The 27492-nt window shown below is 57.9% G+C and overlaps 1 protein-coding gene across 3 annotated transcripts in view; it reads right to left on the bottom strand.

Annotated features, from left to right (window-relative positions):
* AATK (apoptosis associated tyrosine kinase) overlaps nucleotides 1–27189 on the bottom strand; it is a 53730-nt gene extending 26541 nt beyond the window's left edge. For 2 of the 3 annotated variants that reach the window (XR_005588616.1, XM_039502408.1), the window contains exons 1-3: nucleotides 27121–27189; nucleotides 1619–1752; nucleotides 220–361 (exon numbers count right to left, since the gene is read on the bottom strand). Coding sequence is in view for 2 of the 3 variants with exons in the window: in XM_039502408.1 (XP_039358342.1) it covers nucleotides 220–361; nucleotides 1619–1663 (187 nt within the window). In the remaining variant the exon portion in view is untranslated. Of the gene's footprint in view, nucleotides 1–219; nucleotides 362–1618; nucleotides 1753–4265; nucleotides 4309–27120 lie in introns of those variants that run through there. The other variant, XM_039502409.1, reaches the window with a different exon arrangement.
* Nucleotides 27190–27492: the final 303 nt, after the last annotated feature.

The following is a 27492-nucleotide window of genomic DNA, read 5'->3' as shown; positions in this document are numbered from 1 at the left end:
GAGCAGAGACGGCTCCATCCCCACCGTGTACATGGCAGCAGTCACCATGGCGGGCGCCGGCCAGACCCCGAGGCGGCTGCGGCCCCGCTCCGTCACCAGGCCGGGGAGCCCTGTCCTGGCAGGGAGACGCCACGAAGGCTCCCAGGGAGCAGCAGGCTTCGAAGCTGCAATGCACTCGGGAACTGCAGCCGCCCAGCCTTGCTCCGCCGTGCAGCTTACCTGAGCGCCCTGGCTGCTTGGCCATGGGGAGCGACACCTCGGTGAGGGGCAGGATGTAAACCTCAGGGCCATTCTGCGTGGCCGGGGACCCCTGCACCGAGAACTCGGTCACGTAATCTTCTCCCTCAGCATTCTCGAACTCCTGGCCCAGGCACAAAGCAGAGGGCAGGGGGTCGGCAGGGGCAGATGTGGGCACAGCACACGCACACAGAGCTGAGCACACCCGTGCACCCTCCCCACATACACACACAGCTTCCCTGCGCCCCCCCCCCCCCCAGCACGCCATGGAGCTGGCAGGAGAGGAGAGAGGTGAGGAGCCTGCCACGCCCTGCCTCACACGTTTCTCTCCCTTTCCTCACATCCCACGCCCGGCAGGTCTGTCAGGCTGTGGGCTCCTCTTGGGTCCCTCGCGTGTTTGTACAGCGCCTGGCGCACCTTGGGGGCTGCCCAGCCACCCGTTTTCTATTGCACCCAGGCAGAGCGGCGGCACCACCAGGCCTGCTCACCTGCTCCCCACACAGCCACGTGTCTGATGCAGAGCCCTGGCCCTGAGCTCACTGTGAGCCCTTGGCGCTGTGAGCAAGCGCCTCTACCCAGCGAGTGGAGTGCATCCCCCACCAGGGCTACTGCCCAGCCCCCCAGGGCTCGATCTCAGCCGCCTCCCCCATGGTCTCTGGGGGCAGCTGCCGAGCACTGGACAGGGTAGCAGAGCCGCTCTCTGCCCCGTGCCCTCACGAGCGCCCTCCAGCGCTGCCTTCGGGGCAGGGGGCGGGGCAGGCCGGGGAGACCCCCCGGGGAAGGGGAGTAGCCAGATTGCCCATCACCCCAGCGGGCGTGTGACCCTGACCCAGGCACACACGAGCTGCTGCAGCATGAGCTTAAGGGCCAGACAGACCCACATGGGGCCAGGAGAGACTCCAGTCCCCCAAGGCTCCGCCGTGGCACCACAGGGCTCTGCCCGCCCCACATCTCTCTCAGAAGCCTGTCCCAGCCCCATGGCCCTGCTCTCTCTGTGCAGCCCACAGGCACCCTCCCTTTACCTGGCTGTGTGCCCCAGGCTGGAACCCCTCTCCTTGTTCCCCCCCCCCAAGCCAGGCTGGAACCCCTCCCCTTGTCCTCCCCCCCCCCCCCCGCAGCCAGGCTGGAACCCCTCTCCTTGTTTCCCCCACAAGCCAGGCTGTGACCCCCTCCCCTCATTCCCTTCTCCCCCTCCAGGCTGGGACCCTCCTTGTTCCCCAGCCAGGCTGGGACCCCTCCTCGTTCCCCCAGCCAGGCTGGGACCCTCCCCTCGTTCCCCAGCCAGGCTGGGACCCTCCCCTCGTTCCCCAGCCAGGCTGGGACCCCCTCCCCTCGTTCCCCCCCCCCAGCCAGGCTGGGACCCCCTCTTTGGAGCACTCACCTTGAAGCCAATGTCTCCCTTCTTGCAGCACAGACAGGCCAACATGAGGAAGATGAAGGTAAAGAGACCAGAGAAGGAAAGCGCCACCACGGCGAGCGATGAGGACCAGGAGAGCTCGCTAAGGGGGGTGCCGTCTGCGGGGAGACAAACGTGGGGGGGCGGAGAGATTAGGGGGGGCAGGCGACAAACGCAGAGCATCTCCCTTGCTGTAGAATTGATAAACGAAATCGTTTTTAAATGTTCACTTTATTAATGTAACTTCTGTTCACCATTCACTACACTTGCCTACACTGTAACTTCTGGTCACTGTTTGCCATATTGTAATTCAAACCCCATTTTAAAACGCTCACTCCATTTTGTAAAAGCTTCCTCCAACCTTCATTTTTGCAAACCCTGCTGTAATCTTATTAGTTTAGTTTAGATGTGTGACTGAGGTATGTATGGGTGATGGAATCAACCTCCAGCCCCAGCCTGGCCTGATGCAATAGAGTTCAAACCCCACCGGCTGAAGATGCAGACAAGAGCCCTAACAAAGTGAGAAGAGTCCACCCTAAAAAGAAAAGGTGCAATAGAAGGAAGATCAAAGCCAGGTCCCAGACTGAAAGTCACACCTGCAATTGATGGGTGATCAATCACCAAACCCAGAGGCAGCCTGACACAGAGACCTATAGACTCTGGATTCAAACTAAAGCCTACAAAAAGGGTGGGTGAGATGGGAGACTTTGGAGGGTAACATTCTGCTGCCAACATGGAAGGGCATCGGTGCCTGCCCAACAGAGACCCAGCTCGTCTTTGTGCCCGGCTTTCCTGGCCAGTTACCGCCACAAGCTACGAACCCAAGCTGCAAACTCAAGCCACGAACTCAAGCTATGTCCAGGACTGCAGAACATCTAATGGAGATATATATATATATATATATATATATATTTTGTTTGTGTGTGTGTGTGTGTGTGTGTGTGTGTGTGTGTGTGTGTAAGGATTAAGATATTAGTTATTGGTCATAAATCAAATTGTTACCATAATAAATGTGGCATCTTTCTCTTGCCCCCTGAAAGATCCTGTGCAGTTTTGTCTGTACAACGTTGCGGGGCCAGAGGCCAGACAGAGAGAAGGGACAAAACCAGGGAGCTGCACCAAGGAGCTCCGCGGCGCTGACCCCAGTGTGGACAGAGCAGGGGTTAAGCCGCTTCTAACGGGAAGGGCCCATGGATACACTGTGTGAGGAGACAAAAAATAGTCCCAGCCCAGCCCTCTCGACCCAGCCGCTGTGCCCCTGGTTGTACACGACCCCCCCCCCCCCCTTGGCTTCTGAGCTGGCCCCGGAGGGCAGCCCCAGCCCCGGCAGTGGCCCACGGTGGCTGTGAACAGCAGCTGAAGGCCAGGGCTCGATGCTGAGCAGAGACCCCAAATGCAGCCCAAGAGTGGGGCAGGGAAGTGGGGAGATGCTGCCTTGCTCCCATTGCCCACAGGGGGGCACTGCCGCACCGCAGACAGGTGGCCGCCGTCCAATTGCTCTAGGACCGATCCCCTGGCCCAGGGGGCGCCGGCCTGGGGCCCTGTCGCCTGCTGAACACAGAGGCGCCCATTTGGAAAAGACTTAGAGAGAACAACGGAACCGGTCACAACTGGTTTCACTGCAAACAAAGCCAAAACCCCGGGGCGCCAGGCGCTGGGATCACGGGGCAGGAGACACTTTTCAATGCGAAAGAGACAATTTGCCGTTTGGGCCAGTTTATACAACCCTTGAGGAAGCAGTTAACCAGCTTCCTAAAGCCTCGGTCTGTGTACGCACACCTGCGTGCATCAGTGTGCATAGCCGAGGCTGTGTGGGTGCACGTGCGTCCTCCCTGCACACGCAGACACGGCTAGGCCTCTAATCCTGGGCCTCGCACTCACTGGAAGGCACAACACATCCCTCGGCTCCGCACCGTTGCCATGACAATAATTCACAGCTTCATAGCCCTGAAATAATCCCACAGCAGAGTTGTTAGGAGAACATCCCCAAACGGTCTGTGACGGCGAATCCCCCACGCCCCTTGGTAAGCTGGTGTCACTGCGCCCAGTCGGGGAGCCCCACCGGCCTGTCCCAGGGGATTTCTAGCCGCTGTCCCTTCCGCCCTGCCCACTAACTCCAGCCAGGGCCGTGTCCCCAGAGGCTGAGGCAAGGAGCAGACGCAGCCCCTGCTGCTCCCCAGCTCCCTGCCGCGCTAGCACTGGTCTCCGCAGCCCACGCGGGCGCCCAGGGTGCTGCCGGGCACCATTCACTTGCTGAATGGCCTGAACCGGGCTGGGTCCTGCAGGCCCCCAGCTACCCCCCCCCCCCGCCCATTTCTACTTGCAGAGTCAACTTCATCCAGCAGCCCCCAGGTTCTGCAGGGTCCATGCAGGATGCTGCTCTCAGCGAAGGATCCAGGGATGGCTCCCTTTGGTTTGCTGCCCCCTGAATCAGTGGCTTTGCACACACACTGGGAGGCCGTGGAGCAGAGGGGCCAGGTGCAAGGGGGGGCTGTGTGTCTGGGGGCTGCAGGGGGGGTTGGACCCAGCTCCTGTTTCGGGGGGGGGGGTCCTTTTCCAGGGCGCTGGCGCACGCTCCCCGAACACCAGGTGGGGGAGGTGGATGTTAGCAGCTAAACAGAGATTAACATACATGAAGGTGCAAGGGGCAGCCGGGCACGGCCCCGATGCAGCCACCTCTGGGGTTGGCCGCAGCCGCAGTTCTGTTCCGCCAGCAGCACGTCGGGGTGGAAGGAAGGAGAAGGATGCAGCCTCCAACTCAAAGCGCCACAGCTGCAGCAGGAATTCAGGCAGGGCACCAGACATGCTGTTCCTCCAGCTGGAAAGCCAGGCTAAGACACTGTATTCCCGGCCTCGGGCACCGGCTCAGGATGCTCAGGGTCAGGTGAGCTGCAGGAACTCCCGTCACCCAGCAAACAGGAAGGACGCCTGTGCCCGGCTCTCGAAGGGCTCCACAGGCCCCAGTTCCTTCTCACGCCCCACGCAAACCAGGCCTGAACACGGCCCTGAGGCCTGGTGCCATCTCGTCCCCTAGGGCCTGGCCCAGCACGGCATCTCCTCCCAAATAGCTCTCTGGCTGTGACGGTGCCGCAGCCCCAGGGAGATGGGGGTGGATGAGCCCAGCGCCTCCAGGTGAGGGGGAAAAGGAGCCGGGGACCCACGCTTGGCAGAAACCCAACTCTGGCCACAAGCAGTAAAGCGCCAGGAGGAGATATCGGTAACAGGCCAACCCCGCATCTCCCTTCTGCTGCAGGCAAGTCACCAGGGCGTCCCCCGGCCTGAGGTGCTGGCCTGCTCCAGGAGGGATCGGATTCTTTCAGGAAAGCCCAGGGAGCAGCAGATACACCCCCCAGCCAGCCCAGAGCATCGCTGCTGCGGCCAGAGTAAGCAAGCGGCAGCGTGTTGGAGCCGCTGAGCGAGCCTCCGCCGAGCAGGGAGCCCAGCAGAGCCATCCAGCCCCCGCTGGCCCCTAGAGCAGCCACTGGCAGACACAAGGGCCCTTCATGCACTGGGTTTATGGGGCACCTGTGGAGAGAACATCCGCGGCTTTTGTTGCCAAGCTGTGAGCTTGCTTTGTGCTCGCTGGATGCCAGCCGCTCAGCCACTTCCCCCAGGAACCCCCACCAGCACCCGCCTGACAAGCTGCCGCTGAGCTATTCCTATGCTGCTCCAGAGCCACCGGGAACAAACGGCGTCATTATACCCACAGGAAGCAGCAGGGAGGCACAGGGGCTGCAGCCATGACTCAGAGACCAGCTGGCTCGATCCACGCTGACTGCCGTAAAAACACCACCGCGAGATCGCCAGAGCCAGGCCCCTCGCCAGCCCAGGGTGCCCAGCGGCACAAGGCTGGCACTGCAGGGAGCCAGGAGAAAGGCAACCAAAGTGATCGGGGAGCTGCAGCGACCCTGGAGGAGGAAAGGCTAAAAGAGCTCGGCCATGGGGGTAGGGGGTACGTGCAAAGCAGCGATGAACAAGCTGGGGGACAGCAAGGGCTGGAACGACAGGAAATGGAGGAACACGGCCCCCAGGGAAAGCACTAGACCCTAGGACAGCCCAACAGGCTGTGCGGGGAACCCGGCTGCAGGCAGACGGAACTGGAGAGAGAGAATGCACCAGCCACGCTGGGCACGAGCCGGTGATGGCCACGGGACGGAGTGGCTGGAACGGGCGTCTCAGAGCAGGACAGCTGCTGAGACTGGCTCCTAACACACAATGGCTTCTGCACCACCGAGCACGGGCCCCATTTGCTCTTTGGCTTCTGTGTCATTTTGCCTGGGGGGAGCTCCTAGGAACATGCAGGGCCCGTGGAACTGGAGACAAGGTTCATTGTGGGGGCGAGGGCAGCGTGGGAGCAGACGAGTGGCCCAGGGGCGAGGGCAGCGTGGGAGCGGACGAGGGTCCCGGGGGCGAGGGCAGCGTGGGAGCGGACGAGGGAGCCGGGGGCGAGGGCAGCGTGGGAGCAGACGAGGGTCCCGGGGGCGAGGGCAGCGTGGGAGCGGACGAGGGAGCTGGGGGCAGCGTGGGAGCGGACGAGGGAGCCGGGGGCAGCGTGGGAGCGGACGAGGGAGCCGGGGGCACTGGCGCTGTGGGAGCGGACGAGGGTCCCGGGGGCGAGGGCAGCGTGGGAGCGGACGAGGGAGCTGGGGGCAGCGTGGGAGCGGACGAGGGAGCCGGGGGCAGCGTGGGAGCAGACGAGTGGCCCAGGGGCGAGGGCAGCGTGGGAGCGGACGAGGGAGCCGGGGGCGAGGGCAGCGTGGGAGCGGACAAGGGAGCCAGGGGCGAGGGCCGCGTGGGAGCGGACGAGGGAGCCGGGGGCCGCGTGGGCGCGGACGAGGGAGCAGCGTGGGAGCGGACAAGGGAGCCAGGGGCGAGGGCAGCGTGGGAGCGGACGAGGGAGCCGGGGGCAGCGTGGGAGCGGACGAGGGAGCCAGGGGCACCGGCGCTGTGGGAGCGGACGAGCAGCACCAGCCTAATCCCCATCTCAGTGTGAAAAGCAGACGAGGGCTCCGGGGGGTGAGGGGGAGGGGGGGGGCTGGCTCCCAGCCTGGGCCTGGGAACAGCCTGTGAGCCGCTTACACTCAGCACCATGGACAGGGGCCTTGGGGTCCGGGCGAGGGAGCAGCTGAGCCAGTCCTGGGGGCTCTGGGCCTTGTTCTCCAGAACAGAGGGTTCGGTTTGGGGGTGCGGGGAGGCCCGAGAGCCCCAGCCCATCTGCCTGTGGAAGGATGACGGCAGCGCCGGTCTCCTGCAGGCCACGTCGCCTCGGGGCGCCAGCCAGTCTGCAGCGGGGTCAGGGGAGAGGAACTGGAGTGGGGGGAGGCAACCCAGTGGGAGCCGGCGGGCCCCAGGGCCAGCACAAGGCACCGGCTCCTCGGGGTCACCGTGACCGTGTCTCCCAACCTCCCACCCATTCCCTTCAGCACCACGGCTTGGAAACAGCCCTGGGCCTGTGGGGGGGAACGGCCTGACTGCTGGCTGGCACCGCAGCACAGGACTAGCCTGCAATGGGTGAGGCGGGGTCCCCACCCACCCTGGCTCCTGCTTGGCACTGCCAGGGTCTGGGCAGTCAGGAGGGGGAGCCGGGGAGCAGAGACGGCTGCGCAGCCGAGGAGGCATCGCCACAGCGGGGCTCCAGGCAGCCAATGCTAAGCAGCGAAAGCCCTCACCTGCCAGCAGAGCTCAACCCAGGGCAGCCCAGAGCTGAGCGGATGCACAGCCCGACTCTGCCCCACTGGCTCGTCCCAGGGGCAGAGCTTTGTCCTGCTCAGCCAACAGAGACACTCCCCCAGGAGCTCCCCTGTGCGCTGCTTCCCCGGCTCAGCCCTGCCCTGCAGCACCGCCAGTCCCCCTGCCCATGCCCTGCTTTCTGGGTCACTCCTGGGCTCATTGGACCCTGGCACATGCAGCCAGATGCAGGCTGCCCCCAATACCTGAGCAGATCGCTCCCCCCACCCCAAACTCCTGGGATTGGAGCAGTTTCACCCTACGAACTACCAACCAGCAAGAGCCGCGCAACCCGAGAACGCCTTCGTCTGTGGTTACGGCCAGCACGGCTGACTCAGAGTCTGGCGCGTGGATTCTGATCTGCCCCTGCAGGGTGTTCCCCAGGCAGCGCGTCACCCACCGAGCAGCTGAGTATCGACTTCGGCTGCGTGAAAGTCAGAGCACAGGTGGGTGTTGCAACAGCACATCCTGGGGCAGTGCCAGCCCCTCTGCAGGGGCACACGGGGAGAGGAGACGTCCTGGTGCCATCCAGCGGTGCACTTAGCGCCAGGGCCAGACACGGGGGCCTGGGCAGGTAGATATCACAGGCTCCAGCTCTAGGGGTAACCACCCACCCCAGGGCTGCAGCTCAGAGCACGAACAGCGAGAGAGTGAATCACAGCAGAAACGGACTGGTGCCACTGGGCGTCCCTCCTGCCCACGTGCTGACTCCCTCTGGATACCACATGGCTCCCAGCTCGGTGCTGGGACACACGCGTTTGTGCTAGTCATGAACCTACAGAGCACCCTCCCCTGGGGCTCACAAACCCACTGCCTCCCTGACGGAGCCCCACAGCAGAGGTCGCGCCCGCAGCCCACGTCCTCAGGAATCTGAGCAAACTGCAGCTTCCCACCTACGTGGCTCAGGTCGGTCTGGGAGGATAGAGAGCTGCTGCAAAGCGCATTGGGTGCAACTCTGCAAACCGCCCTCGGGTCTGCCGGGCATGAGACTAGGGGGATTGTGTTCCATGCCCACATCACAGGCCGAGAGGCTGTGCCAGGCTGAGCAGACCAGCCCAGGCTCCCAGCTCCAACGGCGACCAGCAGCACCTGCTTCAGAGAAAGGTGCAAGAACCACCCAATGCCCAGCTCGGAGATAACGTGCCCGGCAGCAAGGAGTTAAGGCTGGTTCACGCCCTGAAGCAGCACAGCAAGTCTTACAGCTGGATTTCCAGGAAATGTGGCGCAGCCTCACTCCCGGACCCAGCAGGATTGCTCACCCTGACTAATAAAACACGGCAATGGGAAGGCAGCACTGCTGAGTAGTTAGAGCAGGGCACTGGACTCAGAACTGCAGGGGTCCGTTCCTGACTCTGCTACTGACCTGCTGCACGAATTTGTGCAAGTCACTTCCCTACTCTGTGCCTCAGTTTCCCCACCTATAAAATGAAGATAGTCCTGGCTCATGTGAGTGGGGAGGTGGGGGTGGGTTTGCAAGGCCCAGTCAGAGCGTGCAGCACTCTGAGGGCCTCTGCCGGACACACTCCCACCCCGTGCAGGCACAGGCTGCGAAGGAAGCCGCACTGGAGGTGACTTTTGTTTACCAGTTGTCTTTGGAGCATGTCTGAGCCTCCCTCTCTCCTCATTTGATTCAGGCACTGAGTGCTCACCTAGTGCTTTACCCGCACTGGGAGCACACACCCTCTGTGTGCCAGCACCCAGCTCCGCGGGGCCCAGGAGCGAGGGTGGGGTGGGAGATGGATGGGGACAGGGCTGGTGGAGGCAGGACTAAGTAACACAGTCACCCACCCATGCTCCATCCCTCTGGCTGGCGCTCCGAGATGGGCACGGCCAGGAGGCTAACTCGCCTGCCCAGCCATGGCAGGACCAGCCGGGCTGTGCAGTGGCCCCAGAGCCCAGATGTGCAGGACTCCCCTGCCTAGGGGGGCCCAGGAGAGGAGCAGGGTCTCTGCTCACCCACCGGAGGGGAAGGGCTTCACCAGGGTGCTACTAACAAAGTCATAAAATGTGGAACCGCGAATACTAAAAGGGGAAACCCCTCCTCAGCGTCACCACCTCCCGGAGCTCAGCGCCGGGTCGCTGCGGTTCATGCCAGCGGCACTGAGCTCAACCCCATCCCACGTGCCCCAGCCTCCAGGCGCAGCGGGCTCCAAAAGGTGCCAACCCCCCCAGCTGACTGCCACACAAACCCCAGCCCTGTAAGGGATCGAACACCCCTTGCACTGTGTAATGGCTTTGTGGCATAATCAAGAACAATCAAGCCAGCCTGGCCTCTCGCATGAGATCTGACGGGAAAGAACAGCGCTAAGCCAATTAAACCACGGCACAGCCAATGGACAGCCATGGGATTGCCTGTTCTCCCCGTGAACACCTTCCACGACAAACCCTCCAGCCGCCGCCCTGCCTCCCCCACATACACGTCCTGCCACCCAGCCAGCCAGGGCTGAGAGCTGCAGGGTGACCTTTAGCTGAACACCAGCGGGAAACCTTGGGACGTCGCCGTCATGGCGGAGAGGAGCGAATGGAGCGTGACCTTTCAGGCTTCGTGCAGCCACCGTGCTAGGGAGTTCGGTCTCTCGTCCCACCCGCTGGGCTCAGCTGCATTTTAAGTCTCACTCAGTTTAGTGCCCAACCCAGATCTGTTTGCGGCACACGCCTGAGTTGGAAAACAGCTGGGACGAAGGACATCCAGCCAGCCAACTGTTTGGATGGCAAAGCTGCTAGGAGGTTGGACACTGAGCAAGGCTGTCAGCGGAGCCACAGGTGAGCTGGTCTCACCCCCGGAGACCTCTGTGCAACATCCAGCAAGAAACCCCAGTGCCGGCAGCCCACTGCTCAGAAGCAGCCCCACAGTAAATGAACAGGGGGCACAGGGAGAGCCCCTCCGGACTCGACAAGCAGGCCCAGGCCAGGAGGGGACCGAGCAATCCCCTAGGGCTGCAGGACAGATGGGGCAGGTAACACAGTGCCCTGGGCACAGTGCAGCCCCACTCTGCACTGGGCGCTGCTGCAATACAAACAGCGGAGCAGGGTCGCCAGGACCTGTATCTGTAACCTGCCTGCCAAACTCGGGCATCTCCAGTGCCCAGCAGCGGCAGAGAGGGCTGGCTGCTGCAGGAGACTGTGGAACTGATACATGAAATTGTTTTTAATTGTTCACTTTATTAATGTAACTTCTGTTCACCATTCACTACACTTGCCTACACTGTAACTTCTGGTCACTGTTTGCCATATTGTAATTCAAACCCCATTTTAAAACGCTCATTCCATCTTGTAAAAGCTTCCTCCAACCTTCATTTTTGCAAACTCTGCTGTAATCTTATTAGTTTAGTTTAGATGTGTGACTGAGGTATGTATGGGTGATGGAATCAACCTCCAGCCCCAGCCTGGCCTGATGCAATAGAGTTCAAACCCCACCGGCTGAAGATGCAGACAAGAGCCCTAACAAAGTGAGAAGAGTCCACCCTAAAAAGAAAAGGTGCAATAGAAGAAAGATCAAAGCCAGGTCTCAGGCTGAAAGTCACACCTGCAATTGACGGGTGATCAATCACCAAACCCAGAGGCAGCGGGACACAGCAAGACCTAGAGACTCTGGATTCAAACTAAAGCCTACAAAAAGGATGGGTGAGATGGGAGACTTTGGAGGGTAACATTCTGCTGCCAACATGGAAGGGCATCGGTGCAGGCCCAACAGAGACCCAGGCCCAGCTCGTCCTTGTGCCCGGCTTTCCTGGCCAGTTAGCCGCCACAAGCTATGAACCCAAGCTGCAAAATCAAGCCACGAACTCAAGCTATGTCCAGGACTGGTAACTATGCAGCAGCTGCAGAACATCTGATGGAGATAGATAGATAGATAGATAGATAGATAGATAGATAGATAGATAGATAGATAGATAGATATGTGTGTGTGTGTGTGTGTATTAGGTATAATGTGTGTGTATAAGGATTAAGATATTAGTTGTTGGTCATAAATCAAATTGTTATCATAATAAATGTGGCATCTTTGTCTTGCCCCCTGAAAAGATCCTGTGTAGTTTTGTCTGTACAAGATGCACCGTCTTTACAACACAACTTAAAAGCCAGGAGCTGACTGCTGCCATCCCTGGGCAAAGTTTTACATTTTTTTCTTGCAAGAACTGGGGTCTTAACCCCCGTCCCTGGCCGAACTGCAATCCAGGTAATTCCAGTCTGCCTCCCTGCGCTGCTATTCTCATGCTGCAGTGCGCTGTGGTGACTGCTGGCAAGTCCAGCCGCGTTTCACACCAGAGCTAGCTGCATTTCAGTAGTGGGCAAGGCAGTCACTGGCTATAGACTCGGGATGAGAGGCTCTGTACAAACACACCGTGCGATTTGCAAAGGCAGCTGTCGCAGATCCACAGGATCAGAGCTACAGCCCCAACATGGAACAGTCTCTTGGGGGACCCTCAACGGGTCTCACTCTTCCTTCAGGGCAGGCCACGCAGCCTCCCTGCCTCTGGAGACTGACCCTCGGGTGCTCTGTTCAGTGAGCCCAGCGGAGACAGAGCCCTGCTCAAGGCTTGCCCACTCTGCAGGGAGGAATGCAGCTCACCGCGTATTCCCAGCCTTTTCTGAACAGCTGGGTGTATTCATCGCCGGGCACACAGCCCAGGAAGTCCTGAGGTTTGCACAGAACTGATGGGCAAAGCCTAGACCGTCCTGGCCATTCCAGAGCAATGCACTAGCCAAGCTGCAGGGACCTCCATTTGCAGGCTCTGTCTTTCTGACTTCCTTCCTTGTCAGTTCCCAGGTAACAGCCCCCAGCCTCCTCCCTCCCTCCTCCTCCTGTCCCCCCATCTCCCATCTCTCATTCCTTTGTTCTCAAGCTGGGGCCTGCTGAGCAGCAGGGAAATCCCCCTCCCTCTGGGTGGTTGGTTGCTAGGTGGCAATATTCTGGGAACTGGGCCTTCCCATTGTCTTCTTGGATTGTTTTTTTTTGTTTTTGTTTTTAGACTGCCCTGAGAGCAAACTGAATCCTTTCCCCCCAGGGGGAAGCCATACAAACTATAGGGGAAACTGAGGCACGCACAAGCATCATCAAAAATATTACAGAAAATGCCCACTTGGTCCCAACACCGAGATGTATTAGGAGCACGACTCCCACTGTGAGGCAATGAGATCTGTGCCTCTGATGCACTTAGGAGCCTCTGAAAATCCCACCCTTACGTTTTACAGTCTAGCCAGCAAAACTCTTAGCACCAACCCCCTCCTGCTGAGAGCACTTCCTCTGAACACCCACATCAGCACTCACGGCAGAGCAAGACAGCGTCCAGGGATCTGCTGGCACCACAGCCCCCCGGCTTTGATCCCATCCCCTGCCCCAGGCAGAAAACAGCCGTGCACACAGCGCGGATCCAGAAGCAGGATGTGACCCCAGCCCCACCCAGTGCTCGCACTCTTGGCCTGGGAGAGTCACTTGCCCCTGCTTCCCCCCCGGGCACAGAGCAGGGAAGGGGCAGGGCACCCGGTGAGCTGTTTGCCTGGGACGAGACGGGCGTTCTGCTGTGCCAGCGCCGGGCGCTAGCCGGGCTCTGGGTGCCACTCCTCTGCCTGTCCTGTCTCTCTGCTCTCCAGTGCCTGGAGGCTTCCGGGGGCCATGCCAGGGCACAGACAGCCGGCGCCAGCGTCACTTCCAGCCAACAGTGCAGCCCTCCCCCCGGCGGCTCCTCCAGCACCGACACTTTAATCCCAAGGGAGATTAAGGGCCCAGAGCTGTGGGCAGCTTCCAGGAAAGCAATTTTACACCTCGCAGGGCACGAGTGCCGCTCGCTCGCCCAGATGCAGCCAGCCAGCAAGGCGGCTGGCCCTGGCCCTGAGAACACACGTGGGAAGGGATCCCTCGCCTTCTACGGGGCTGCTCAGCACAGTCCCAAGGGGCATTAGAGACACGCATTAGCGAGCGTGCCCTGGGCCCCACAGAATGCAGGCACTGGTATTACTGCCAATTAACAAATGGGGAAACTGAGGCACAGGGTGATTCAGAAACACAGCCAGGAATAGAATCTAAAGAACCTGGTGTGACGGAGCAGGAAGCGGGGCGGATTTGACCTGGGAATGTTGCAGGGGAGTTACACTGGGGATGGGGGACTTCCCTTGAAGGAAGCTACCGGAGCTGTAACCTGAGCCAGGAGGGGGGTTGGGATAAGTGACACCTTCTGCTTGGGAGACTGAACAAAGGAGAGGAGGAGCAGGGGGGAGGGGGGAGAGAGCTGCTGGAGGAAGTTTTTGTTTTTCAGTCTTGGGCTGGGGGGGTGCAATGCAGGGAACCCCAAGCTGGGGTCTAAGCTCCCTGAACCCCCCAGAAGGACTTGCTTGAGGGGTTCTGGTTGTACCTACACACTCTGCTTGGGACTGCGTTCCTGTCGTCTAATAAACCTTCGGTTTTACTGGCTGGCTGAGAGTCACGGTGACGAGTGCAGGGCCTTGACTTCCCCACACTCTGTGACACCTGGCTCCCTGGCTCTCCCGGGCCGCTCCCCTGCATGGGGTGAGGATACCGGACGGGGTGTCTGGAGAGAAAACCAATGAGTGTTCCCCTACGGTTCCCAAGTTTGCTGTGGGGCCCAGATGCCATGGTGAGGGGCACCGGATACACCCCACCTCAAAGGTCATCTTCCAAGCCGTGTTTCCCAGCTGCTCCTGTCCCCTCACACCTGCACTCCTGTCCCAGCCATGCTGGTGTGTGTTTTTCTGTCCAGGGAGGCTCTGAGAAGACTCTGGTTTCAAGCCGGCAGCTCCGCTGGGCCGGGAGGGGGTTATTAGGAGTTAATTGTGCCTCTGGGGTGAAGTGACTCATGAAGCTGCGTTCGCCACAGAGTGCTCCCCCTCCCCCCAGAACCCACGCACCTCCGAGGCCTGGCAGCCCTGCTGCCACATATACCGGGTCTTTTCCTTTGATGGGGCCCGCGACTGACAAGGAGCTAGTCCAGCTGAGCCACAGGCCAACCCATTCCCCTCACAGCACAGGGCCTCCACTCCACCAGGCCCCGTTCGCCTCCACACCCACCCTGCTCCCCTTGGTTTGTGTCCCCCAGGAGATATGTGTCGGGGGGGCAGAGGGAGGGCAGAAGCCCCAGGGATTGCTGATGGATTTAACTACTGTCTCCGCTGGGATTCACTCCTGTCCCCATTGGGCAGGCATCCACACACAGAACTCACCCTCACAATCTGTTCGGGTTGCCCCCCTGGCCGGACACTTGGCAGAGAACAAAACTCCTCCCTACCTGGGGGAGAGGGGGCAGGTGGTGACTCGCTTTGCCACTGTCTGGGCTGTACTGAGGCCATCAAGGGTTCCCAGCGCGAAATTCACACGGGAAATTAACCACGTTACAGAAAACCTTGGGCCATTTGCACGCAGAGGGTCTGAAGAGCCCTGCTTCGGGGGCCCATGCCCCACGCCACCCCATCAGGAACATGAGCCATTCCTGCAGTAGCAGGCCTGGTCCTGGGACAGTGACATGGACTTCGACCCAGGCAGCCAGGACAGGGCCTCAGCATCCAGCGGGGCTGATCAGATGATATTCCTCCATTTCCATGGTGCAGACTAAACTGCTGGGGCACTTAGGTGCAAGCGGGTGTGAGCGCTCTCTGAATACTCAAAGGTGTCCCAGCCGTCAGGGCTTCTGCCAAGGATTCCTGCAGCCCAGCCACCACCTCTGCTCCTGCTCCAGAGAGAATGTAAATCCCGGGCCTTCCCCACACTCCAACCAACTGCATTCCTATTCCTGACCCAGCTCAGGGCTTGGAATCCAGATCCCCAGCGGGGTTGGGCCCAGCTGCGAATCCCGCCCTGGGAAAAGAGAAATGCACATGGGGAGGATAGCATGCGTCAAAAGAGCCCTGAATCCTGGGACGGGGAGTGTTGGGGGGGTCTGGTCTCTTTGTCTGTGTGTGTACCACACCCAGCGCAAATGGGGGCCTGATGGGGATCAGAGCCCTGAGCTAATTGCTTATTAATAATGATAATTTTATTCCTGTCTTTGCCACTCTGTCGGCCAGTCCTGTCTCCTCTTGGGCCTTGCTAACCCTCTCAGTAAGATGGGGGCGGTGCCAGCCTCCCCAGGGGTGTGAGGCTTAGCTAATGAAGATGGAACACGCTGCTCCGGTTCGGTGCTTTGAGATCGCTTAGTGAAGGGTGTTCTGTAACAGGGCAGGGGATTCTTCTCTGGATCTGGGGGCTGGCTCGAAGGGGCAATTTTAAGACGTAGCCTTTAGTTTTGTGGCCACAAGAAGCCCTCATTTAAATGTGTGCCTGACTGCAGCCAGCAAATGCCGCCATTCTGCTACTTGGTGCCTGCTGATTGGATGTTGCATGAAATTGGAGGCCGGGCTGAGGCCCCTTTAAAAATGTTGCTCCACATTTGTAGGTAAATTGAAATCAGAATAGTTGAAAATCCATTTCCTTTGTTATTGACCTGCCAAGATCTGAGTTCAGGGCTGGGCGTTTCCCTTGCTAACGTGGGTGACATTGCCCTGCTTTCAGAAGGAGCCCTGCCCCGACGTGTGTTAGGGGGCTGTGCCAAGGGGAATGGGCAGCCCTGGGCTTGGGGTTTGGCAGATCGAAAGCTTTTCCCCTCCATCTTTGCTTGGAGATTCGCTCTGGTACGTGGGGCTGGGAGGCTGGGGTGAGTGCAGGTCACCCTCTCCCTGCTGCTCCATTCTTGTAGGCAAGCCATGGGGCATTGTGGTACGCAAGGACCCCCGGCTGGCCGCGCTCCAGGGAGCAGAGTTCTAGCCTGTGCCAGTATCAGAGAATGGACAAGCAGAGGCAATAGGCATTACATAAGAACGGCCACACTGGATCAATGGTCCATCAAACCCAGTATCCTGTCTCTGACAGTGGCCAGTGCCAGGTGCTTCAGAGGGAGTGAACAGAACAGGGCAGTTGAGTGGCCCATCCAGTGTCTGCCAGTCAGAGGTTTAGGGACACCCAGAGCATGGGGTTGTGTCCCTGCCTGTCCCAGCTAATAGCCATTGATGGACCTGGCCTCTCCAGGAATGGACCTAATTCTTATCCAATGCCCTGGCATTACCGTGTCCCATTGATAGTCGTTCCTGCTATGGCTCTTGTGCCCGGTCCGAGGAGCTAGGAGTGGCCCCACTTAGCAGCCTTCATTTGGAAGGGCTGCATCACCCTGGCCTGCACCCTTTAATTCGGGGTATCGGGGAGAGGGGGTGTCAGTTCCCATTGACTTCGGCTGGGGCCAGGCCTGTAACAGATTTTCTGTTTGCTACTTGATTTGCCTCTGCACGGGCCCTGCTTGTCTCTGTCGCTCGGCTTCAGAGCCCAGGCTGCTGGTTTCGTAACTGCATTGATCACGGCTGATAAAAATAGGCTGCTCCTCTCCACGCTGCTTCGCCCTGTATGTTACATAAAAGCTCCCCTGGCAGGTCTGCTCCTTGCCTCTGCCATCAGAATGTGCAGCTCCCTTCGTCTGGCGCAGGGAGGTGTAACGCCCTGGTGTGCAGGAGAAAGGTTCGGACCCATTGTGGGTCAGCTGTCGGCCGAGCCCTGCAGCTCCATGGGCAGCCCTGCCTGAGGGGCGGACGGCGTCAGATACTGCTCTGGGTTTTGCTTTATTGATGCGTGTCTGCGGCTCCCACTGGAGTCTGTGTGGGCTGCTTACAGATACCTGAGGATGCAGATTGGCTTAGAGAGTCTGGGGGGGGTGTCGGTGGGGGCCTGCCGGCCCGGGCAACATGCTTCCTCTCTTGCCACCTACCCTGCTTCAGCGAATCGCTCTCTGGCCTTCCTGCCGTGCCTGTCACAGCAGTATCCAGGTGATCCCCTGGAGCAAACCAGCCTCAGCTCTGAGGTCCAGTGCACCTTGCAGAGGGAGCTAAAGGTGCCATTTGAAAAGGACTTTTGCTTTCTGTGGACTGTCGCCTGCGGGGTCCTGGCCTCAGGAAATCGCTACCTCCACAGCTGACAAGGTGTGACGAAGTGGGGCTGTTCTTAATGTTTCCCCTGAATACTGGGGGGGGGGCAGTTTCTGGCCGACCCTCTGTCTCCGTGGCAACTAATGGCCGGGGCCCTTCCCCCCTGCAAGGGGGTGCTAAAAAAAGGAAAAAAAAAGAGGTCAGTGACCTCCTGGGCCAAGAAAGGAAAGAGAGGAGAGGGGGGAGGGGGGTTTTGGGTTTCACAGGGGGGGGAAGGGGGGAAATCCCAACAGGGCTTGGGATAGCTCAGTGGTTTGAGCATTGGCCTGCTAAACCCAGGGTTATGAGTTCAGTCCTTGAGGGGGCCATTTAGGGATCTGGGGCAAAAATCTGTGTGGGGATTAGTCCTGGGGATTAGTCCTGCTTTGAGCAGGGGGTTGGACTAGACAAGGTCCATTCTAACCCTGATATTCTCCAAGTCTTTCTTGCACTGCTCTCTAGCTTGTCACAGCCTGGGTGTCTGAGGGGGCAGACACATGAGCACCAGGCTGCCCTGGCAAGGAATTAATTCCTGACCCTTCACAAGAGTCACCACTGTTTAAAAACCACCGACATGCCAGAAAGAACCTGGCAAGCCTTCCAAATGCTCCTTCCCCACAGGACAAAGGCCGCTGCATGTGTGCTATCTTGGGCCTAAAGACACAAGCACAATGGAGCAGAAACACACACATGCAAACACCACAACTGTGTGCAAAATAGGTTCTCATTCAGCTAGACACAGACCAGCTCTTTTGTACGAGCAATCCAAGTAACTGTGTGTACATGCACATTTCTGCATGCGCAAATCTCAATGTCTGGCCCCAAATATTTGACTGTAAGTTTCACCACATCACCTGCTTATATTTAAAGATAAAAATAACTTCTGGGCTCAAGGAGGGTTCTTATCTATACCGCCCCAATGCAGGATCTCTCCGTGTTCGTGTCTCAGGGGCCAGGCCTGTACGCACATGGCACTTGGAACGCTCACTGGTTTCAAAGGGGAGTTGCAGGCACAGAACCAGGTCCTTTCTCTACCAATAAAACCTGTTTCAGAGGTTGGCACTTGGTTCACATTTGGGGGGAAGGGGAGGCAGGGGGAGGCATTCAGTCGATCAGTTACAAAATAAATAAGGGAAAGAACCCAGCATTTGGTTCAGATTCACAAAGTCTGCTACAGACAAAACTTCATGGAACTGACCAGAGTCTCACGCTAACTGGATTTTACAAAGCCCACGTTGCAGGCAGATCTCTCGCCCAGCATCTGCCTGCTCTGGGTTCCACGCAGCTGGCTCAACAAAGCACCAGCCAGAAAGTCTTGCAAGGGACGTTCTCCCACCTCCCTTCATTAGTACCCACGTGGATCGGGCCTGGTTCTGCTCAGCCGTTTGTGAGAAATGCTGCAGAAAAGTCCATTTGCCTGCCTTAGAAATTCTCTTCAGGTCTGTAGTTAAACCACCCCCTTCCCAAGGTGGCTGCTGCCCCTCAGCTGTGATGAGAGAGAAACTGGTTGTGGGAAGAAAGGAACAAGGCAAAAGGCAGGACTGGGCCACAACCAGACTCAACCCCCTTTCCCTGCCAGCGAGGGTACGACTTGCAGGGATCTCTGTCCCCTCCCCAGCACGCACTGGCTGCAGGATTTAAAACCACCTGCACCGACCAGGGGGAGCACGGAGCTCCGGTTTGTACCTTGAACAGAACTGGATTCCCTGCCTCCCCCGACATGACGACTGAACAGTGTGTGGCTAACACCCCAGCACCCCTAGCGTCACCCTCTTGGCCAGCTGTCTGTCTGCATAGGGGGCCACCACCATCCCAGGCCCTGATCAGCACCTGGCAGCGTGTGGCCCAGAGGGCTCAGTCCCCTCTCTGGGGAGCTGCAGGTGATCATCCTGTGCAGGGGAAGATGTCAGCCTGAAGCAACCCCAGGGGACAATGCACAGGGGGCGGATCAGTATCACGCATGGTTCAGGATCAGCACCACCTGCCCACGGGTCGGGGCGCTCTGGGCTGCGTGCTGGCAGTTCTGGGGCAGCAGTGACACCGTCGGAAGCTTTTAAGCGGATTATTTCTTAAAAAATCAAATAAAGTCAGCACAAGGAACAGCAAAGAGCCACTGCTCCCTGGGCGGAACCACCAGCTGCTCCAGTGCCCCAAGCCACCTCCTCCCTTCGCTTCCCGGGTGAGCGGATTGACGTGCCGCACGCTGGGCTCCCGCCGGCGATGCCCACCACCCGTTACAGGCACTGGGGGGCTCACTTCCCCGTGCACATCAAGAGTTTAGCCCCATGCGATGTACAAATCCTGCGCTGGGCTCTGAGATGGCTTTGATAGCTCCACTGATCGCAGATGCTATTATCCGGTAACTGCCGTCCGACAGCCAAGCAGCACCGCCCCACAGCACTTCCCTGAGGCTAGCGCACCCAGGGGGGTTATTTTCCAGCAGTCAGAAGTACTGGGTAAGCACCAGGCTCCCCTCTCCTCACTGTGCCTCCCTCCCCCGCCCCACCTCTCCGTAAAGCACCCTACGTCTGGGGCTCTGTGCTTGAGCCGTGAGCACACAGCAATGCATCTAGCAGGCAGATCCCTGCCGCAGTGAACTCCCACAGCGTATACGCTGCAATCAGAGGCCCTGCCCAACCATCCTTGCTCCAGAGCAGGATCCCTGCAGCCAGGGACTGTGTCTGACACTCAGACTTTCACCACCTGTTCTGAACCCTAATTATAAACTCACCAAGAACACATTCGCAGGGACATGGACGCGGCATGGGAGGAGAGGGTGCTGAGCACACAGCCAGGAGAGACAGGTCAGGGAACAAGGGAGACGATTACCCAGTCCGATAATCTCCTGACACACAATGCGAGTGGCTCGACACGACAGCCCAGCTGCACACGCTGCTGCAAGGCAGACAGGGGGGTCTGCAAACTCCGTCCAGAACCCAACGGACTGGGAACAGCAGACTCAGCGTAAAGGACAACAACATCACCCTTCCCTAAACCTGCACCCGAGGAGCCCCCAGTCCGTTACGAACACCACTGGAGTCAGCCTCTCCAACGGCCACCCATCTCGCCTCTCCTGCCCTGGCACAGCCCGAACATAAACCATCCCTGCCGCCCGCAGGGCCTTCTGGCACATCATGTTCCATGAACCGGGGGCAGGGGGAACAGGATTCCATGACTCAGAACTGAGCTCTCAGAATCCTGAGAGCTCGGAGCCCTTCGCAACCTCACGGATTCATTTCCCTTCATTTGCTTTGATGGGGATTTGTATTGCCATCCCAAATGCAATCACCCATGCCAAGGTGGAGAGAGGGGGGAGCGGCCAACCGGAGAGAGGAGGGGAACAAACCCCACACACAATGTGGAGCGTCACCAATCGCCACTCTAATCCGGAAGCCCAACCGCCACGGGAAAGCAGCCTGCTGCACTGCAGTGCTCCAAGAGCACCGTTCCCAGGGCTGTCCCAGCACCCAGCTACCGCACCCGGCTGCTGGCTGAATGGAACGCTAGCATACAAAACAGCCAGCCTTTGCCACAGCCCTGCCTGATGCTGGGGAGGGGAGATGCCGTACCACCTACAGCCACCTCCCCCGTGATCTCCAGCTCTCTTGATGCGCGTGGGGGGGGCACAATAAGCCATTTTACGGCCCCCCCGGTGAATTCCAGCTCTCTTGATGCAGGGGAGGGGGGTACAACGAGCCATCTTACAGGCCCCCCCCCCCCCGTCGTTCCCACCCCAGTCTCCAGTTCTCTGGGCAGACCTGATCCTGTTGTACTGGCTGAAGCTCACTTGTGAAGTCTAAACCTCTTTCTACTTCACAAACTCTCACCGCGTGGCTCGTTCTGGGTTAGCAGATACTGCGCGTTGCCAGCAGGTCTGCCCAGCATAGCTGGCTACGTGGATGGATGAGGCCCCACAAGAAGCTATGGGAGAAGGCACCAACTAACCGCCCAGCAGGGCAACCAGAATGCAAACTGCACACCCCATAGCTCCCCTCGGTATTTCAGAGGCTCCATTTCCCTGCCCTGACACAGACACTCACTGCCTTGCTCCCGCTCTGGGGTTTGTAGGGCTGCGACTGGTGAAAGGTGGCTTGTCTGCTGCTTGGCTTTTCACACGTTACAGGAGTGTCACATTTCTCTCTCTCACAGCTCCGTTAACGTTAACCTTGCAGGGTCCCCAAGCAGCTTCCACCCGGGGTAACTGCCTTTTCTGCATTCCCCCCTGCTGCCTCAGTCCCAGTCACTGCTTTTGCTTCCTGGCCTGAAAGCTTCCACAGCATTGCAAGTACAGTTGTTAAACTGCTGCCATGCTCTGCTCCAGAGGGGGCTGCATTTCAGTGGTGGGTAAAACATACCGTGTGCATAGCCGGCGTATCAATGTAAGCATGCACGCCACCTTGGGGTCCCATGGGATAAAAAGTGCTCTAAACAACACTGTCACAATCCCGCTCTGCCGGTCATGGTTCTAGCAGGGCTTACGGTCACAGGGCTCCGTCCACCTCCTTGCACACATGCCAGGCCGACTCATGCCGGGAGCAGAGCCCCAGGACCAGCACTGGTGCAATAAATGCTGTGCACGGCCTGCAGAGGGCGCACTCTCGTGTGTCCTATTAAAATCAGGTGGTGTTTCTGCTGGAGTCTTTTTCGAAGGAGGGGCTGGTCCAGTTTCCACCTTCCCCTGAGAAAGCAGCAGCTTTATAGACAGAGTCCAGGGAACAGTCCCTGAGCTCCCCACCCACCTGCACACACTCAGCCTGTGACAATGTAAAGACAGAAAATAAACCTCTCTCCCATGGCATTAATAGAGTCAGTCATCTAGTCTAACCTGCTGAGAAACCCAGGCCAGACACCCTCACCCGGTCATTCCTGCTTCCAGCCCGGCACGTCTGCTTGGCCACAGCACACCTTTGGGAAGATATTCAGTTCTGGATTTAAAAAGACGGCCAGTGCTGAAAACTCCCCCATCTCCTTTGGTAAATGGGTCCCGGGGGCCAGTCCCCGTCACTGCTCGATGCTGTACCTCGTGTCTAGTCTGAAAGTGCCGCCTTCCTCTGGCAGCCCTCAGAATTCACCCCTCGCTACAGAGACACTGTCGTCAGGACTGGAGACCACACAGGCCCTGCTGCAAAATGCACACCGAAGGCAAAAGGGGCATCAAACCACAGCAGCTTCCAGAACCTGCCGCGCGGCCTCCCAGAGCCATTTCAAGCCACCCCAGGTCTAATCGATGTTTTATTTCACCTTCCCTCTCGCTCACTGAGAACACAGGGCAGCAGCCAAATGTGGCTATTTATGGCGCTTCAAGGTAGGGCAGATGTCAGGCTTTAAGCTGCTTTACTCAACCAAGTCTCATAGGCAGCTATGGGGCCAGCACCGAGAGCCCCACTGCTCCTGGCAGACTGAAGGCTGCTGGCTTCTTCCACACGGGGATGTTTGCACCGGCCTGGAGAAGGCAACCGAGACCGACAACTCAGCCCAAGCAGCTGCACCAGCAAATCACACAGGCTGTCGCTGGGGACTCAGCCTGCCTGGGAGGGCCGGACACCTAGAACAAGCAGAACAGAGGTCCTGGCTGAGGGAGTGCATCACCCAGCCCCAGACCCTCCTGGGCCTGACCCAACAGAACCATTACCGGGCATGGGGCGACTGGGCAGGGCCTCGTGGCTAGGGGAGGGGACCCCTGCTATCCCCCGCTCCTCGGGGCTCAGCCGAGCTTCTCAGCTTGGGCACAAGGCCTGGGACCAAGAGAACAAGCCGTCTCCAGAAGCCGGGAACTCCTGAATCCCAGCGCCAACCCTGACCTCGGTGGGGAGAGAGTTATGGGCTAGTCGGAGGTTAGGGCTTGGCCAGCACCAAGAAGCACTGCCAGGCTGAGGGGCAACCCCCAGGGCTGGGAACCCAGCCCCTCAGGGGGAAGGGAGCTCTTGCCGAGAGGGCTGGGAGCCAACACCTGCTCCAGAGACGTTTGCCCCCAGCCCTGCCCTGCCTAGCTCACAAACAGAAGGGGGGGGAGATCATTCTGGGCATCCTGTTTTCTCCCCATCTCCCCAAAATAGGCTACACCCTCAGGACCAGCCCATGGGAGTGAGGGCCCCTTGTTCCTGCTTTGATCCCATGGCCAGGCTGGGGGGCGGGAGGGATTCTGACCCTGCTCAGTGGTGGCAGATGGCAATACCCCCCCTTTCCCCATGGAGGTCACTGCAGTCTCCATGGAGCTACCAAAACGAGAGCGCAGGATCAGGGCCCAAGGGTGGGTCACATGAGTGCTGGGGGAGTTGGGGGGGATGGGGGATGGGAGGGGTGTGAGAATGACAGTACAGCCCTGCCCCCCATCAGGTAGAAAATAGGGAGGGGGATCGTCACCCCGATAAGCTGCCCTCTTCCCTGGATGGGGGAGTTGGCTTGAGGTTCCTTTCACCTCAAACAAAGAACTCCCCCAGCCCCACCCCCTGTATCTCACCCCACTGCCAAACCTCAGGCCTGGCACAGCCAGGGGCCACGTGCCCCGCGGACACGCACAAGGACGTTTTAGGCTGGGATCTGCAGAGGAGCCTAGTCACCCAACTTCCCCAGAAATCCAGTAAGATCCAGGCACCGAACACCCAGGGGGCCTTTGGTAAGTCACAGCCTTCAATCTGCTTGGTAAGACAAACGAGGAGAGGGATAGCTCAGTGGTTTGAGCATTGACCTGCTAAACCCAGGGTTGTGAGTTCAATCCTTGAGGGGGCCACTTAGGGATCTGGGGCAAAAATTGGTCCTGCTAGTGAAGGCAGGGGGCTGGACTCGATGACCTTTCGAGGTCCCTTCCAGTTCTAGGAGATTGGTATATCTCCAATTATTACCTATGGCGCGGAGTCTGCCACAAAGTCTTTGTACATCCACTGGGTTTTGGGGGAGAATGACCGGGTCTGGCTAGTGGGTTAGACAAGCGAGAATTAAGGAGGTGCTGGAGGCATTTCATAACGTCTGCTGGGAATCCAAGAGGAATGTGAGCTGATATCTGAGCGCTGATCCTGCACTGGGACATCCCAAAGGATGGAATAAATGCAGGCAGCGGTGGGGAGAGGGGGAGTTCATGGATCCAGAGTCCACAGTACAGGAGAGCCCAATGAAGAGAAGTATTCTGATGTATATCTGCACTCAAGGGGTTAGCGACACACGAGCTGCATAACTCACCTACAGCACAGAGCTGGGGAGCCAAAGAGAAGTGATTAGTTCAGGGAGGAGTGGAGCAGTAATACAGCCACGCAGGCTAAACCAAGGGGCCAGCACCCGCTGTGGACTGGCAGGTCCCTCACTGTCACTTTCACACCCCAACGCCCCGTCACCCCAAAATCACCCACCGGTGCCTCCCCCATTTGTGATGCAGTAAACAAACGACAGCACTGCAAATGACCTGCATTTCATTCCGAGACATCCCACTGGGGCCGCCTGGCGACCTGCTCCCACCAGCAACCTCTTCGCTGCTTTTAAAGTTGGACAGTCACATGTCTCAACAGGCTTCCTCCCCACAGTGTCTGTGGGCCATGTGAATGATGCCAGCATCCCCTGAAGTGAAAGCAACACCATCAACTTCAAACCTGGTTGGGGTTGGGGTTGGGTTTTTTTAAAGGACCCAAAAGCACCTTCAGGCTGCACCCAGCCCCTCCCCCCTGCCAATTTTTGTGAGTTTACAATGACCTTCTCTTACTTTAAACCTGTCCAGGCTCCAGCCCCAATGGAAAACCCAAGAAACTGACAAGCTGGGGAAACTGCATAGTGGCCTGACCCAAAGTGGTATCAAATGCACGATGCAAACAAACTGAGGGAACAGAGAACACTATTTCCCCCCTTTAATTTCTTGCACTGACGGTAATTGTAGGAGTCATTTGTAACAAACCAAAAGGTTCAGATGCAAGGGTGCGATCAGTCGCTACGGTGAGAAGCGCAGTATAAATCCCTAAAATAGATAGATTTTTAAATGACTTCATCCATTTAATCTCATTTGACGAGATTAGGGTCTCAAATTGGGTGTTTGGTATCACCAGCGATAAAACATTTTCAGTACAAATAAAGGGTTTGCTTCGGAGCATAAATCAAACTCAACAAGTCTCCTGCAGAATAAACATGCTTTTGTTTTTTAAAATCACACTCTGGAACTAGGTTATGCACAGTTACTAGCAAAACTTTGTGCTAGATGCACAGAAATCTTATTTGCCAAAGGAGGATGGGGAAAAAGGATCCCATTTTTAACAGGCAGAATCTGGAGCAAGGCCATTCAATCTATTGCGTGCGGTGCCTAGCAATGGAAGCTGCTAGTTCCATCTATGTAAATTTAGCCCTTTACCAATAAAATGGTTTTGCAGATGCAAATGGATGATCTCTTTACACAAAGCCTGATGGGAACCCAACCTCAGAAGCAGTTGGTTTGGTTGTGTACTTAAACCAAACCGACACATGGGCTTTTTAGCTCACTGTTTTGGTAAACATCATAATAGCTGCATGTATATAGAGCTTGGTGTGCTCAAAGCTCTGTGATTCATTACTAGATCACCCTTGATTTTACAAGTAGCAAAATCGATCTCTGCCTTCTGCAGTGCTGGGCATGTATGTAAAGGTTTTTGAGTAACCGCTGCATGTGGAATTCAACACATCTGGCTGCATGTGAGGTTTCTGCCAGGCCACCCTCACCCTATCATCATCAACAACTGCCAGAGGAGTGAAACACAGAATGACAGGGGGTAGATTTGCACAAACCAGCCCCAGACACAAGAACACAGCGACTGCTCTGCTGTCGGGTTTGCCGTGTGCTTCTGCAGATGGAACACAACCACGGCCATAAAACGGCTGCTTACATAACATCCAGCTCCCTGAAGTGCCTGCATGACCGACTGTCAGCATTGTACCCTAATTACCCCTTCATGCGCTATCAAATAAAAGCCAGCTCATCAGCGTTTCACTAACCATCAGTCATCTTCTCACAGATTCTATACAACGGGCTAATGCACCTGGGCCCCCATTGGGAACAAAGTCCAGTGTGAGTGTTTAATGGGGAGCAGAGGGGCTTGATCGCTCTCCTCCATCACCACACCTTTTCAAATCACATAAACGCCTTCCGAGGCAGCCCAGCCGCCAGGATTCCAAAACACAGCCCAGGCTGCTGAACAAGACGCAGTGCCGCCGTCCAAGCGGTCCAGGACATTGCGCCAAGATCTCTTATCAGGGCCAAACACAGCGGTTTGTTTCTGTCTGGCAGTTCCAGGGGAGCACATAAAGTGACATTGCAAGGTATTAAAGGCAAATTCATGTTTCTTTCCTAGCCAGCTGAGTCCATCTTTCCCCCGTGCGCAGCGAAGAAGCCGAGAAGGCACAAACCAACGGTTTTGACAACAGAAGTAAATGCCCGGTAAGACAATGAATGTGAAATCATGGATCTCGCACACCAGCACAAATAGGGCCTGTTGAAAGGAGATTCAGTGTCTTCCTTTCAGCTGATAAATAGCAGCGACAAGAGATCCCACTAGAGAGGGCAGCAGGGAAAGCAGCTCCAGCGAAGCTTACACTGAGGTCTGGGCTCGATCACCGACGGAATTGCCATTAGTACCCAGTCCCTACGGCTGAGCTCTCTCGCCTCACCCCTTTAGAGCCAAAGATCCAAGCCACATGGGGTTTGGCTTCATGCAGTTTTCCCCTGTAGGCTCAAAGCAGAGTGTGGGCAGAAAACCCAAGTGGAACCCCTCCCAGTCCTGCCAGTCCTAGCCCCAGACAGCAGGAGTGGCCCCTGAAGAAAGGTTCCTTTTCCCTGGGAGCCAACACGGAGAAACACGTTTGGGATGTTTAGTTACCTCAGGTACAGATGTCCAGGGAACGCGCCCCCTCCCCAGAGGCTGCCACAGCTGAGAAATCGGGCTGGCCCTTTGCAGACATATATTCCCTTAGGTCCCTATAAAATCACTGCAAAACAATTGCAATTTTGCAGCAGCTAAAATAAAGAAAGAAATAATAACACCCCCCCGTAACCACCGCCCCCAGGGTCTGATAGCGCTGATGGGGGTCAGGAAGGGTTAATTCAGTGCAAAAAGAAAAAGGGGGGTTAACAGCCCAAGAGGGGGGGATGGAACCAGCAGTGCCCGCTGCATGTGCAAAGAACAACATGCTCCAGAGACAAACTCCATGTGCAGCTGGGGCGAAGGAATAGGAAGTGGGGGATGGGGAGC

This window comes from Mauremys reevesii, linkage group 15 (assembly GCF_016161935.1).
Source record: "Mauremys reevesii isolate NIE-2019 linkage group 15, ASM1616193v1, whole genome shotgun sequence".
NCBI classification, from domain to species: domain Eukaryota; kingdom Metazoa; phylum Chordata; order Testudines; family Geoemydidae; genus Mauremys; species Mauremys reevesii.
Note: the sequence above shows the minus strand (reverse complement) of the source record. Positions and strands in the feature narration are given on the sequence as shown.